The sequence below is a fragment of the Pelobates fuscus genome, chromosome 12, assembly GCF_036172605.1.
Source record: "Pelobates fuscus isolate aPelFus1 chromosome 12, aPelFus1.pri, whole genome shotgun sequence".
Taxonomy (NCBI): Eukaryota; Metazoa; Chordata; class Amphibia; order Anura; family Pelobatidae; genus Pelobates; species Pelobates fuscus.
The window spans coordinates 21,971,713-21,988,189 of record NC_086328.1 but is presented as its reverse complement, the minus strand read 5'-3'; the positions used below and the strand labels follow the sequence as shown (position 1 = coordinate 21,988,189).

The window sequence follows — 16,477 nt, the reverse complement described above, 5'->3', positions numbered from 1 at the left end:
TGGCTATCTGTTTCATTAAAAAAAAAAAAATAGGGGCATTGGCTATCTATTTTATTCAAATAATCCGGGGAGGCCACAGGTTGTGCAGGCCTGCTCTAAGTACTCGCGGTTAAAGGGCAAAGTACACTGATGTATCCCACCCTGTATGCATGATATCCTTTGTAAACTGCTCTATAATATCACTGAGACATTTTTAATACTATTAATTATTTTACTGCTTTTTAAATTGATATTCTGGCCCCTTCCCTATCTGCCACTTACTGTGCAATGTAGCTGTTGGGCTGTGTGTACAGGTGTGTGCTTGTGCAGGTAGCAGTCGGTGCATCTATCTTTGTGCAATTGTGTCCATGAATTTTAATGCTACTATGTAGTTGCTACATAGGTAACAGTGAGTTTATGTACATGTGTCACACTGCATCATGGGAGTTGTAGTCAAACACTGGGTCGAGAGACTACAATGAAACACTGTCTGTTCAAACCATCTGTCATTCTAATGAAGGGCAAATACTCGTCTAGCTATATATAAATTTAGCATCACAGCTGCAAATCTTCCATTAGCTCTGTCTATATGAAGTGTTGCAGCGTCCTCTACTGGTCAAATTGTATAAAGGCGACATATATCCTGGTTGTACTTAAAAAAACATTCTGAAAGACTAATTACAAAGAATCAAAACGGTGAATAATTTAATTTATTTAAAAAGAAAAAATAGTGTCTACAAGAGATATCAAGCTATCTTTGAAAGAAAAAAAGAAAAACGGTTTAAAAAAGAAAAAACTCTGATCTAATAAATATATAAATTTTTAAAAAAGACTGCACTATTAAAAATGTTTGGTCAATCTTTTCAATAATGCTTATCTTATTTTCTACCATTTCATTTGCTAGTCTCTTGCTTTTCCTGCCCAATTTATCCCCACCCATCATTCAGTCCATTTCCTATCTGTTAATTTTAAAAAAATTGTACTTAATTATTTATGTAGGGTACAAAGCAAAGAAAAAGGACAAAAGGGATATACATAAACCTCACTAAACAAAATATACATTAAACACACAAAAGGAAAAAAGGATACAAAGACACTGTCTGTTTCTTTAAATCATTCTCTCTTGCTAAATATGTATAATGTGCTTGTGTTTACAGGTCGGAGGAGATATTCCACCAAAGGTTAAGAAGGATGCCCATGAACTCATCTTGGACTTTATCAGGTCTCGGCCTCCCCTAAAACCGGTAATTAATGTTGCTCTAATTGAAACAATGAGCCTGTGGCTTACGTTGGGTGAAAAATAACGTGTGTTGTTTTTTTTCCCATTTAAAAGGTTGCCCATAGAAATTTACCCCCATTGCCTCTCAGACAGAGGAGTCTGCACGAGAAGATCTTGGAGGAGATCAAGCAAGAGCCTAAACTACGCCCGGTGGAAACACGAAGACGGGGACAGAAAGGTACCTCCTGCTCTAATGAACTGCACCTCTGGCATGCCCTATTACTTTCAAAATAAAGAGGATTATTACATAACAGAAGTTAAAGATAAATATCTTCTTTATTTATAACTAACACCGGAGGTGTAACTAGAAACCATTTGTTCCGGTGCTTCCTTCTAATCCATAACCGATTTTGGTTAGATTTTTGTCAATCACTTTTATTGAAAATGTTTCAGTATTTTGTTATTCTGTTTTGCTGTCATGCTTTACTGCTTATTAAAAAGTTATTAAAGGGACACTCCACTTTGGATTTGACCCATAAAATGCCAAGGTCATATCTCCCATAATTCATCCTACATCACTGTTCTTTCTATCCTTAGGGTTTGGATCACTCCCATGTATAGTAGACGCTTGTTCCAGCGATGTGAAGTCAACGTCCTGTATAAACCTATCCGTAACAGACTCCGGAGCCCCCCGCCCTCGTTCCCGCGTGTTATTAAAGGCGCCTACATTGGCAGAAATGGAAGAGATGAATCTGTCTGAGGTAGACTATGGCTGTGGGTGTTCTCAGTGGAGGGTCAGTTCCAGAACATGTGTTTTGAAAATTGAGGCAGCTCAAGGTTAACAAAATACAGAGAAAAACTTTTACATATGCAGAAAAAAAACAAAAAAAATGTGCAATTGCACTTGTATCCCTATAAATAAAACACGCAGCTTTAACACCTATGTGGGCTCTTCCTTAGTTCACCATCGCAAAAGCTTAAAATAGCAGAAAAATGTGGGGGGAAAAAATCCTTACAAATGTGGAAGTGCAGGGTAGAAATAAAAAAGGAAAAAATAACAATAGCGTAATATATGGTAAAATAGCGTAATATATGGTAAAACAAACTATATATGATCTTAAAGGCCTCTATGCATTAGTATTCAAAGGAAAAAGTAGAAACACAATAGTGTAGTATTCTCAAGATGGAATTTATATACATACGAAAGAAAAAAAAAAAATGAACTAGCTTAACTTAATCGAAGCAAGTAGTTTCCTGGCTCCAGGTAATATTAGTGTGGTGATAAGAAGCTTGTGATATTTTTTTTTGTTTTTGTTTTTATACGATTGCACTCAAGAATAATTTAAGCCTAAGTGATATGGCTGAATATGATCGAATTAGCTTCTACACTTATTGAATATTATGAACAAAGCCAAAAGAACAGCTCTCAAAATCTGGTGATATGGGATTGAAATTCGATGTAGATTAGGACTTTGTTTTGGATTGACAAGGACTGTGCTGTTGGTTTGTAAAGTCATATTATAAATGGCTCATTGCAGGAGGATGACTCCCCCAACTCGGAGCTTCGCAGAGTCATAAGTGCTCCACTGCCCCTGAAACGCGACCGCTCGTTTTCTGAGCAGGACCTGGCACAGCTGCAGAGTGAGATGGGCCATGTTCCACCACGAGGGATGTCACAGGAACAGCCAATGGTGGCAGCCAGGGCCCGGTCAGGCAGCATGAATACAACACCCAGAGTAATGAACAGGAGCCTGAGTGAGTATGGTGGCTTAATGTCCTCGTGTGTCCTCACATGACTTTGGGAAGATAGTTTCCATACTGACATTCTGTCTCTCTAATGCAGTGAACTACTCTGCTTCTGGAGATACTGGCAACCCATCACCCAGCCGTGGTTCCCTTAGCTCAGTGCAGGAGACCACAGAACCAGATTCTGCTACAGACAGCAGCTCCAGGCATCGATGGCTGGTGAGGGATACATAAAAACTGAGAAGGATCGGATTAAGCGTAGAAAATATACATTTACTTTAATTGGTCACACGTGTATTTCAGTTCTAAGAAGGGAGTGATGTGAAGCACATACTTCGAGGAGTTATTAACTTAATGTTTGGGGCAAAAACCAAGTCTGGGTCTAAATTCAGCATCATTTCATTGTTGGCCCTGACCCTGTAATATTGTGAGGAATAACACCTCAAATGATATAATTTGTGACAGTGCCATATTTTAAGATAATTATACAGCTCGCTGTGTGGGATTGTTGCTGGGGGTACAGTGTTTAATGTAGTGGGTTTGAGGGTTAATACAGCATTGGTTGGTGTTAATTTAGCAGAAATGTAAGTCCGTGTCATACTCTGAATTTTGAGACTTTTAGAACACATTGGGGTTTAGGGTTGGACTTTGGACATTGTATAGGGCTGGTTTTATGAGGGTGTAAGTCAATATAGGCAGGAGAGCCATAAAATGTACCCTTGGGCTGAAGTCTACCTAACAACACTCCTGCATAAAATATATTTAGCTAGATTATTGAATTTCTATGCAACCTTAACAACAACAATAAAATGGAGGGGAAAAAACAGCTGATGTCGAAATGACTGAAGTGGTTGCAGGTAATGGGATAGTTGCGTCTTCACCAGACTGCCTTTGGACACCGTTTCTAGCAGATTAATGTAGTGACTGATTTCATATTAAGCTGCAGGTCATGGCTGTTTCTGATGAGTACCATGACCTCATGTCTGTCGTGCAGGAATTCAGTCATCCCGTGGACACACTGGCCCTAACTGTTGAGGAGGTTATGAACGTTCGCAAGGTGTTGGTGAAGGCAGAGATGGAGAAATTCCTGCAGAAAAAGGAGCTGTACACCAGCTTGAAGAAAGGGAAGGTAATTATTTTAGCCACATATGTGATAGAACCTTGTGCGTCACTAAGAGTCTTCCAAAGTTATAGACATCCTGTGTCCGTCCAAGTGAGGGAGCTGGTGGATTACCTATATTTGTGGATTGCCGTGCTCTAACTCTACAGCTGTTGAGCTACAAAGCACCGTGGATATTGCAGTTCAACAGGTTGGATGTGCAGTGAACATGGCTGACTTTGAAATCTACCCTTTAGTGAGTATTCCTGTCGATGTGTCAAAGGGAATCTCAAATTTTAGGCCAAAATATTCAAACAAAAAAAATCTAGCTGACTTCCGATTTGGATATTTTGACATAAAATGTGAAATTCAATTTGAATTCCTTAACATTCTAAGAAGAATAGCGAAATGGTTCCAGACCCCCCCGATACATGTATCTATCTATCTCTGACTGTTCACCTTACCATAACCAGGTGTGCTGCTGCTGCAGAGTGAAGTTCCCGCTCTTCTCCTGGCCAGCTAACTGTCTCTTCTGTAAAAGGTGAGATACTCTGTCCCTGGGTTTTTTATTAATGTTATTCATGCCCAAATCTTAAAATGGCCAAGTCTGACCTGCTGTTAAACAATCCAAATAATCTGAGCTGTGGCTCTGGATGGAGAGGGGAGGGGGTATGCAAATCTGTGTGTGCCATAATAAATATCTTCCTGTCCTGAACAAAGCTCTGTTGTATTGTCCAAGCCGATGGACGTGGCCAAACTGCCCAGAGCTTGCTCTAACACATGTCCAGAATTATTTCAGTAAAAGCAGGGTCCTCTAATAATCTATATTCTACATTTTGGACATTCAGTACCTGAGTTCCAAAGTCTACATTAATTGTGTGTTTTGTTTGTCTGTCTAGGTCTGTCTGTGGCTCATGCAGTGTAAAGGTAAGCTATAACTTGTCGTGTAAGGCATCCTTCTTTTTTAACACAGCCGTAGGTAATGTGCTGAATCTATACATTGTAGAGATGGAAGAACCAGTGGTTTAGATCTATGTATGTTGTCTATGATGGAGGTTGCAGAATATCTGATAATCTGAATTTGTTCTGTAGACTGGCTTTAGGTGAGGTTGGAGAGGCTCAATATATGAGCTCACAGGAACATTTCAGCTAGAGGCTAGTTTTATTGGCTTACACCAGAGTATGGCAAATGTCTCCGGGGAAAAAGCACTAGTCGTAAAGTAGATCCAACCGTTGGCCCAGCAACCTTTAATGGCCAGTCTGTTGCCCTTTGTAACATGATGTGCTTGGGGCTCATTGTAAAGACCTGTTAGGATACATGATATAACAGAACGTTGACCACGGCTCTAAAGTGATCAGGTCTAGTATGGCTGTATAGAGTTATCCGACCTGTCATCCCCTGGTTCGGGCTAGAACAATGAGACTAGGAAACAAATCATTGTAGGTTTTTTTTTTTTTAGGCCTTAACCTCTTTGACAATTATCAGCAATTTTTTTTTCTCCTCTAATTACAGATGAAGCTTCCAGCCAAAAAGTTGGGGCACATTCCTGTCTATACCGTCGGGTTTGAGAGCCCTCCAGGAGTAATTGGCACAAGTGGAGCCCACTCCAAAAAGGACGCTTTTCAGTGAGTTTTCATTCTATTGGGTTTGTAATAACTTGAGGGAGATGTTTTATGAATATTTCTTAAGGACTGTAATCAGTTATACAGTAATCTATTGTATGGACTCCATGCACAGTAACTAGTACATCTTATGTAGGGAGTTAATGGTGTCTAGAAGTGTATTTCATTTTTTATTTTTTTTTTTAGATTGGTGCAAACTTGTACAGAAGAAAATTCAAGCAAATAATTAGAGATAATTTAGTTGCTTTTGTTTTTTTTCTTTTTCTAAAAATGCATTTTGTTATATGTAAAACAAGATTGTTTTAAAGCGAAGAGAAAAAAATAAATAAAACAAAAAAATGTAAAGACAAAAATTGGAGTTACAGTATTGAGCAGAAACAGATTCTAATTTCTTAGGCCCGGTGTGGTTTTTTTTTTTTTTTTTTTTTTTTTTTTTTTACACTAGCCTTACGACTGTAGATATCTGTTGATTAATTATTGATTATGATGCCGACTGAGCTAAAACATACTTTCTGATTTCCCGTGCTCAGGTCTTGTAGCGGTCTATCGTGGAAGAATGTGGAAGGTCAGTTCCCCCACATCTACGCCCAGGGGTCCACCCTGAAGGATGTATGCTCAGATTGTGCTAGCTTCATTAGAGATGTGGTTTGCTCCAGCCGGAAAAGTGTGGATATACTTAACAGAGAATCTAGGAGCAGGTCAACACCGGCACACAGTCGAACTGTCAAAAAACTGTGATATTTAAATGCTAGCTGCGCCCTCCCTGCCAAATAAACACACCAAGGCACCTCATATCCCAATGCCGCCTCCACTACGACCTAGAAGAGACGCTATAACCCTTCCAAGTGCACCATGTCCTGCTACGCCAATTCTCATTGTATTTATTTACTCTTCTGTCTGACACATTGAATGGGATGGGATCATTATTTTAAAAGTGAAGCTAGGGCGAGATGCGGTTTTTGAGTCATTGGTCGTAAAAAAGTAGCAACTGGGCACTTTGCCTAATGAAACATTCTAGCCTAACCGGATTGTGAGCCCAGTGGGTTGGTAGTTTTGGACGTGGCGGCAGAAAATGGGATGGAATTTTCCCCTGAATGCTTGAATTATCAGCTGCAACTAAATAATCTGATTGTGAGCTTCTATGGTTAGAAGTCACACTGGATCACTGGATTTATTCTGGTAAAGCTTCTGGGTTGCAGTGATATTTTTTTTTTTTTTTTTTTTTGATCCCAGAGCTGGCTCTGCGGATGGCTGCAGATTGCTTGACATTACTGCATGGTCAGAAGAGAAATGTCTGGAATAATTAAGTGCAAGTACAGATTTATATACCCTTCCCTTTTAAGAACTTGCTGGATAATCATGTATTATGTTTGTGATCTTCACTTCAATGACTAGATTGCAGTGGAATCAAAACTAATGGAGTTTTATGTGTAAATGGATCCAATTCCCTTTTTTGGGGGGGGGGGGGGAAAGTATTATCTTGGTTAGGGTCAGCCGAACTGGTGGACTGCAAATCATATCATCCTCAGACAAGCTTTTCTGATGATGGGAATTGTAGACCAACAATAGCCCATCTTTCTAACTCTATACCGGGTGTCAAAGGCCATCATCAGCGACATAGCACGGTTATACACCCAAACTCGCTCAGATTTTGGGGAAACCTGTATTAACCTATTCAATCCAAAGCTTTGCATGTGATTTACCAACATTCTCTTTACTGGAGTGCATGACCGCTGCTATGCTGTGCTTACCTTCTAGTGGTTAAATGGACATTACAGCTAAAATACAAGTTTCCCTTTACATTAATAAGATTTTTTTTTTTTTAGCACAGCTCTATATGGACAAGCCTAATAACGGGTCCTGCTGAATTTCAATTTCTTTTAAGAGTGTGCTGACAAATCAATCTGTCCGTTATGGATTGTACTCCATTGTAGAATTTCCTTTTTGTTTACCATCAATCAGTTCTACACAACGTGGTTTAACGGTAGATATGTAAAACATTGCTTGCCTGCACAGCGTCTGCACAAACCAAATTGTTTGGTTGTATTTAAAACTCAAGCTAGCCTATTAATTCTAGAACGGTCACTGCACTTTCTAACGTGCGTACCTCCCAACTGTCCTGAATTTGGTGGGAGAGTCACAATCCTGTGTCCTACTGTCACAGGCTGTTGGTGCCCAAAATTGCAGCATAATTGCGTCTTCAATCCTAATTGGCTGTGCCAAGATACTTTGGGATATTTTCTAACAGTGCTTAACCCCTTAAGGACCAAACCTCTGGAATTAAAGGGAATCATGACATGTCACACATGTCATGTGTCCTTAAGGGGTTAAACCATGGGTAGCCCGGGGAGGTGTGTCACTTTTGGGACATTTCACTAACACGCCCCTTATCTGGCACCGCCTCCTCCTCTGCTTACTATATATTTCCCAATGTGTTCGAGATATGATCATGGTCCTTTCTCTCCCCAGACTCCACATTAAGCAAGGTGGAGTCTCCACTGTAGTCACTATAAACTCTACCTTCCAGAAACTAGGTTGAGTGTTTACTCTGCTGACTGCTTGGTCTTCAGCTCAGCCACATATGGACTCTCTTTGCATCGTGTTTCATAGCTAGCATTCTCCACGGCTAGAGCTCTGGGTATAGAGTATATACATCTGGAATGGTCATGGCACTGTAGCTGCTGAGAATTATGACTCTCAGCCAGATTTTTACATTATCTAACCCAGGGGAGGGACCAACATCTTCAGTTAAGGCAGAGCCACCACAGAGAGTGATGTTTGGACCTGTATCTGCTATGAACTACCATTCCCAGCTAAAGCACCAAAACTGACCATCTTTGAGTTAAAGCCCCAGGCCCCTCCACTAGAATTGTACTGAGCTGAAAGGTGCCTCCCCTAGGCTAGAAGAAACTTGTATTCTGTCTATAAGTCATCCTTTTAATTCTATTTCCTCCTCTTGATAATGCACTTCCTGCACGATCTTGGAGTACATCACTAGTACTTAAACTGTCTTAATATAGCATTTTGTGGCACCAGAACTCGAAATAAAATTAGAGGTGCACAAAAGCAAAGTGAGATTAAAGTTTTAAACCCTTGGATGGAAGAGCTTGATTAAAAAACTAGCAATCCACTTCGGTCCTAGGGGCTCAAATCCTATTTTTTTAATAAAATGAAATCTTCTAATAAAAAAAATGGTGTGATTGAGTGAATCTTTTATATTTTTGTGGCACAATTGATCCATTGCTTCAAGTTGGATTCTGTTTTTGGCTTTGTTGTGTATCAACTGCATAAAAAAAAAAAAGTTTTTAAAGGTTGAACTTAATGGACTTGAGTCTCTTTTTAACTTAGAAAATTAACTTTGAAAAAAACCAACACAAAACAAAACCGTGCAACTGGGACACTGGTGTTCTGTCTGTCACGGGGGCCCAAGAGCTGGCCGGCTGGCCACTTTAGCTGCCCCTCACCTAGGCGGCAGCTGTGTGCAACGGAGGCAGCAGGGAGAGAGCTATAATCTTCATGCTCTTCTTGCTCTGCTCCCTTGAGCTCCCAGCTGTCACTCCGGCCCCAGCGAGGGAGCTGACCAAGAAGAGCTCCAAGCAGCAATACTCTACACCAAGGATCCACTCAAATTAAAATATAAAAAATAATTTGTGAGAGTGTGTGTGTGTGTTTCAATCAGTGAGTGTGTGTGTGACTGTGTTTGTCAATGAGTGTGTGTATCTATTACTGTGTCTGTCACTGTGTGCCAAATCAGTGAGAGAGTGTCTGTCTGAATGTCAAATCAGTGAGGGAGTTTGTCTGGAAGTGGGTGTGTTTGTATGTCATTTTATGCATATCTGTCAATGAATGATCAATGTATGTCTATCAGTGAAAGTGTGTGTTGGTTAAACAGTGTTTGCCAATAAGTGCATGTCTGGGTCAGTGAGAGTGGGTGTGCTTAAAAGGATGAAAAGTTTTAATTAAAAATGAATTTCACTCAATGCATATAGTAATATGCATATATGTGTATGTATAAATGTAAGTGCATACACAAAGTATGCATGTATTAATAAATGTGTATTATATTAAAGTGTATTTAAAGTTAGTGTTATTTAAAGAGCATACAATTCTTTCTGTAACTGCTATCAAAAATAGAATTTAAGCAATGGACACTACACGTATGTCATACAGAAGCCTAGCAAGGGCATCGGCTAAATTTTTGACTCTGAGACATGGCTGCAGGACAAGACAAGTCACTGAACAGGGACACCGAAGCAAGACTGCTGGCTCAGCGGCATAAAAATATAACAGCATGAAAGCGTATATGTTTCTTCCAATATCTCAGCTATATGTTCGCTTAGACCATAAGTGATTGATAACCTTTTTTTTTTTTTTTTTAAGGGAAAATGACAGAAAAAAGGAAGAAATATTAATCTATGCCTTAGCCTCAGTTACGTTACCTACTATTATGACTTTTAGTTTAAAATTATGACTCTTATTTTGACATACTGCTTATCCTGTCCAGTTGACATGTGTGCTTAACTATTTACAAATATGCAGCAACCTAAGGCAATAATCATACAGCCTAGTTAGCTAATCTACAATCCGCGTGAAGCCCAGTTACAAAACTAGCTTGTAAAAATATAGCAGCTCCACTAGAAGCTGGAGAAATAATTTAGATGGTATGTAATCTGATGTAAAGTGCTAGCTGCATTAGAATGACCAATTCAGCAATATTAAGCTTTAAAAATCGTTTGTTTTTTATTATTATTTGCCTCCTATACCTTCACTTAGATGTTATAAATGTTTAGTTAAGCGGGATAAAAAACTCAGAAAAATGTGCATATTCTCATGCCACTGTCTAACGTGTACTGATCTTGATATACAATGTTGTGGCGTTAGTTCACTCCATCCCAATTGTGCAGACACATGTACTTAACATAACATACTGCAGTTTAAACTGTGTCGAGCAGAAAAACGTGTTAGACTATAGAACGGTCTCACCAGATAGTTTCTCTCCTGATATATATAGCCACCCACCTGGTTCAATTACTGTTTAATACTTATTATTTAGTTCAAGCTACTGTTTAACACTTGTTAGAGGAGCTCCACGCTAACCTTACATGTAACCCACTGTCATCTTCTACTTAACTAGATTTGTGTTTAGCATTGTTATTCTCCTTCGTACTGCAGACCTATGACAGTGACCCAGATCTGTGACTCCTCACTCATGCAACAATACTGCGTACAGCGACACTTTACTGAGACTTCACCCACATGCCTAGCTAGCCTCTTTAATTCATGTAAACGTGATTTCCTGCCTAGACATGTGGAACTAGCCTGTTATATTAATTTTACTAACACACTTAAGCTAAACGAGAACATACACTGTTAACATATAGATCTCATTTACTTAAAAAAAATTTGTGCTGTTTCACAACTGCCATGATGATGTCTGTCTCTACTGTCATTATTGTACTTGCCCATGCTGTCGTGGCTGTGCAAGCTCTTTTGTTATAACATGCACTACAAAAATAAAGAATAAAAAAATAAAATAAAATAGAATGTAATGAGCTCTTAAAACATTGGATCCCTCCCCTATCTTTCAATGAAATCCTCAACATTCGACACGTGTCCATGTGGCACACCAGGTCTAATACCATTGAGTGACAGGCGGTCCTCTTACTCCTTGTGTTACTCTTCCAGAAGGCTCTTGCTAGGGGAGTCTGGGGGATGCACTGACACCGGTGTGCTAAAAGTGAAGTCAGCATGTTGGCATCAGTACGATGTATGGCCATGCTTAGGGAAGTAAACCCCAAGCAGGGCCAATCACTCCATGCAGGCAAACCCCATATGTATTCCCACACAGACCGTCAACGCCATCACACTAAGCCTACCCCGACACAATCACACTCCGCCACCACACACATCCCACTCAGGTGTATTGCTATTGCTTTGGGGGAGCAAGGAAGGCAGTAAGGATGGGGGCTTCCTTGATTCTTGCACTGGGGCCCTGTGATTTTATTAATGACACGGAGGCGAGTATTATGCTGCACTCTTTCTTTATTTACCTCAGCAGCAAAGAAAAAATAACATTAAATCAGTATAAAAGGAACCAGTAAATAACATGAGGTATATCTTCCTAGCAACAGGAACAGCCAATCAGCATTTTCTTTATAGCATAATAGGCGGTGTCCAGTATACAACCTCTTTCTTTGCTGCTCCCTCAGTTAAGTGACACTGGGTCCCATGGTTCTTAACTGTGGGATCTTTTACTTTACTTTATTCATATCATTACTGTGGTTAAAATAGTTATTACATTTTAATTATAATATTTTCATGTTTATAGCTATATTTAGTTACTTTATTTTAACTTAATTTGATTTATTTACTTCAGTTATATGCTTTATTGGATATGCTTTGATAATTTCTTTCCCCTCTGACCTCTCTGGCCACAAGATTACCATCAATTGGGGCTCAGGGGCGTCTTTGAGGATCTTTATCCCCTGCAAAGTGCCATTGTGCTGTTTTTTCCCTTCATTTATCTGTGTGGCTGTTGCTCTGCCCCCAACTGCCAGAAATCCAAGTTTGGGTTTAGTTATAGTGGCAGCCGGGCAGCTCCTGTGTTTTTATACTACAATTGCTATTTTTTCACTATTGTGAGTACTTTAATTTCTTTATCCTGTTTAGTTTATTTATTTTTTTTACTTGAGGGTTACTCAACCCTTTCCTATTGGTATTATTTTACTTTATTCATCCCCTTAGGTTTGTTTGTATATTTATGATGCAGTCTGACAGGATCTTTCTGGGTCTACAGCAAACATGCAGATCAATGTAGAAGCCTCTCCAGGTATCTCTGGAGATGAGGCTGAATTTCTGCTTTACTGATCCTGCTGACATGCAGACTTTAATTGACACTTCCATGGCAAAAGCAATGACAAGGCCCTGGTGTCAGGCCACAATGCCTCATATAAGGCAAAACACTCCTCCAAAACAATAGAGAAGGACAGTACCATACCTGTCATGAATGGCGCGATTAATTTACCACCGCGCAAAAGAGCTACTAGTCAGGCAAAATCGACTAGGCTTTGGAAAAGAGCCAAAAGCCCAATTGAACTCTGAATCCGAACTCAGTGATATTGAGGAGGAGTTCCCCGAGTTCTATATTGAGGTGTACCTGTACTCACACCTGCTCTGCTTCAGCCTGGCCGCAAGGCCTCATATAAGGCTAAACACTCCTCCAAAACAATAAAGATGGACAGTTCCATACCTGTTACGGATGGCGCAATTTATTTACCACCGCGCAAAAGAGCTATTAGTCGGGCAAAATTGACTAGACTTTGGAAAAGGGCAAAAGCCCAACTGAACTCTGAATCTGAGCTCAGTGATATTGAGGAGGAGTTCCCTGAGTCCTATATGGAGGATTCAGATGATATTTCTGATCCTGATTATGAAATTACTGATGAAGAGGATGCTAATCCCGTTTGGGATACACGTCCTGTTAAACCTACCAAGATTTAGGTAGATTATGCAGACTCAGGGACACCGATAGGATCTTGGACACTCAATGTGAACCCCTATTCGAACCTGACGACCTATGTCACCCAGTGGTCTCCTCAGACCATGTAGCCAAGTATATTGCATCCAGAGTATGCCAGCCTTTTGAGAAGGCAAAGTGAAATAAATTGCAGGCTGAATGGCCATGCCGAACAGTCCCTGATGACTCATATAAAACGCTATCAGTCGATCCTAAGATCATTTAATTCCTGAGTAAGACAGGATGGAAGCCATCTAAAGGCTTAGATTTTCATTGCAAAACTGTCGGGATAAAATCCTGGGCATCTTGGGCTCAGCAGCCAAGATTTTTGAAGCAGTAGAGGATGATCTAGAATTAGATTGCGCCATCTTAAGTGGTTAGATCCAGAGAGTGATTTAAGTTGGCAACGCCAACAATGCGGTTGTCACAGAATGCCACAAATCGATCTTGCTCAAGATTTAGCCCAAACGTTTAACTATGGCTCTGAACAAGCCACATAACACAGGCAAAAGGTTTTATCTTTGGGGACAACTTTATAAAAGAATTGGGCTCCTTTGTCCGGCTAAACAAACAGAAGTTCTTTTAGACAGAACCAAGGCTCTTATACTTGCCGAGCCAATTTCTTTGAACAATGCACTATACCAACCTCCTTCCCACAAAGTGGTCGACCCTGGGTTGTTAGTGGCCTAAGAGGTGCTCCTAAAAAGTCTTCACAATTTCCATTCTTCCTTACTGATAGTGGGGGGCAGGCTCACACATTTTTCCCATTTTTCCCATGTATGATCCCTCATTTCATCAGATGCTTAGGTTCTTCACACTGTGAAAGGGTATTGCATAGACTTTCTTTCTCTAACTGTTCAATGTTCCCCATCAAGGGAAATTGTTTTTTCCCAATGAGACGCAGACCTTGTCTCCGTGGACAATCAATCGTAGAGATTCCGGCCCATACCATGGGTTACGTGAGCAACCTTTTCTAGTTTCCCAAAAAAGGCAAAGGTATCCATCTAGTGATAAATTTGAGACTGCTCAATAGTTATGAGCATATCAGAACTTCCAAGATGGAAGGAGAGCATTGTTTAAGGGATCTTCTCCAACCAACAGATTGGATGGCCAAATTGGATCTGCAGGATGCATATCTCACAGTGTCTATCCCAGTACAACATCAAGATCAAGAACTTCCTGCAATTTACATGGTAAGGCAGTAAATAGAGGTTCAGGTGCCTCCCATTCGGACTGTCTTTGGCTCAATGGTGCTTCACCAAGCTCATGTCTTATAATATATTTAGACGGCATTTTCATTCTGGCTCAGTCTATTCAATTAATCCGGACATACCTTGCATGGACTTTGACTCTGTTAGAGAACCTAGGCTTCCTGATCAATTGGGAGAAATCCATTATCGTTCCCACGCAACAAATCAAATTTCTGTTATATTGGATTATTGTAGATTCTACCCTTCAAACTCTACACCTTCCGGTGGCAAAATTAGCCAATTTTAAGAAGGAGATAGGCAAACACTAGCAACCTCTCAACTCTCTCTCAAACAACTGTTGAGAATGTTAGGCCTTCTAACGGCATCTATACAGGCCATTTTTCCAGGTCCTCTTGACTATCGAGCCCTACAACGATTACAAACTTCATCTCAAGGGCAGCGCATCATACACAGATACGGTAACTCTGGGTTCAGAAGAGGAGGATGAACTCCAATGGTGGCTTCTTCACATGGAAGCTTGGAATAAGCGCACCATATTTTGTACAGCTCCAGATTTGATAATCAAATCCGACCCAAGTTTTTACGGTTGGGGTGCTCAATGCGGAACTATTTCCACCAAGGGCAGATAATCAAACCTGGAATCGACACTCCACATCAATTGTTTGGAACATTTGTCCACAGTTTCTCCCCAAATCAATCCCAATGCACTATCCTTCTGAAGATGGACAACGTGTCAGCAGTCCGCTTCATCAAACACTTGGAGGCACAAAGTACAAAACTCTGACCTATATGCCTCGTGATTGCTGGCAATTTTGCCTGAGACACAGCATTTCAGTCACGGCAGAATATATTCAAGGTCTCTCCAACACTACGGTGGACTGGTATTCACGCCAACTCAGAGATTCCAGTGACTGGCACTTGGATTCCATGGTCTTCCAAGACATCTGGAACCTATGGGGTCTATTGGAAATAGATCTTTTCACTTCTCGTTTGAATGCTCAACTTCCCCATTTTCTTCAGTTGGAGACCAGATCCGATAGCACTGGCTATGAATGTTTTCTCCAAGGAATTACGATTTTCTGCCCTTTGCACTGATTCCTTGTTGCCTTTCCATCTACATCGCCAGTCCGGCACCTGGTGATCGTGGCTCCTCTATCGCCATCCCAACCATAGTTCTCCGCCCCTTCTGGAGATGGTTATCGACCTTCCATCTCTCGAGTGTGCCTCATCCCCTTGTTCTCCAAGGTCTCTTGCATCTCATAGTGTAGTCTATTTCAGGGAACCTTGGTCGGTCAAGAGAGTTTCGCAATCAACTCCCCAACTTATCAAGGGTGCACCCAACATGAGACAGGCTTAGAAATCTGCTTGGAGCAGATGGCATAGTTGGTGCATGAAATTAAATTTAAATCCCATATCGGCTCCTTTTATGTCTGTCCTCCATTTTTCTGACTTCTATGATGAAGGTAAAGCCTAACGCACTGTGGACCTTACCGATCGTCCATTTCTGCTGGCCATCAAAGTTTCGATTGGACGCCTGTCGGTTGACATCCTGTCATATGTTAACTTCTCTGATGAATATGGTTTTCTCATCCACCCTTACCACGATACTCTGTCTTGTGGGACGTCTCTATTGTTTTGAATTTTTTTCTTGCAAGAGGTTTTTCTGACGTACGAGCTCTTGAGGTGGTTGCTCGTTCCTTTACTCCAGAAGGTGTCCTCTTTGACATTTCACGGAGGACAAAGACCTCCTCTAAAATCAATTTTACCCAGTTTTCCCTGATAGATCTCTCCTTTTGCCCTGATGCATACTAATGGGTGTGTGAACATCGTTCCACTACGTTACTGAATCCTTTGAAACAGGAACTCTTCATCTCCTTCCAAAAGTTGCGTCTTCCGGTGTCTACTCTAGCCTGGTGGGTAAAATACGTTATGTCTTTAGCATGTATTGATACCTATGTGTCTGTGCCTCATTTGGTTCGTGGGGCTTCTAAGGCTTCCTCAATTGGTTGTCGCTTGGAGCATATTATGAGAGTGGATGGTCTTTGGAGTCTACAATCCATGATTTCTACTTTAGACCTATTCAA

General features: G+C 40.6%; 1 protein-coding gene across 2 annotated transcripts in view; it reads left to right on the top strand.

Moving 5' to 3' along the window:
- Positions 1-8,899, top strand: part of SPIRE2 (spire type actin nucleation factor 2) — a 33,059-nt gene extending 24,160 nt beyond the window's left edge. The window contains exons 6-15 of one of the 2 annotated variants that reach the window (XM_063438704.1): positions 1,137-1,223; positions 1,313-1,436; positions 1,796-1,959; positions 2,737-2,953; positions 3,042-3,163; positions 3,939-4,073; positions 4,517-4,584; positions 4,943-4,970; positions 5,557-5,669; positions 6,197-8,899. In XM_063438704.1, the coding sequence (XP_063294774.1) occupies positions 1,137-1,223; positions 1,313-1,436; positions 1,796-1,959; positions 2,737-2,953; positions 3,042-3,163; positions 3,939-4,073; positions 4,517-4,584; positions 4,943-4,970; positions 5,557-5,669; positions 6,197-6,404 (1,266 nt within the window). In that variant the 3' untranslated portion in view covers positions 6,405-8,899. The remainder of the gene's footprint in view (positions 1-1,136; positions 1,224-1,312; positions 1,437-1,795; positions 1,960-2,736; positions 2,954-3,041; positions 3,164-3,938; positions 4,074-4,516; positions 4,585-4,942; positions 4,971-5,556; positions 5,670-6,196) is intronic. The other variant, XM_063438705.1, reaches the window with a different exon arrangement.
- Positions 8,900-16,477: the final 7,578 nt, after the last annotated feature.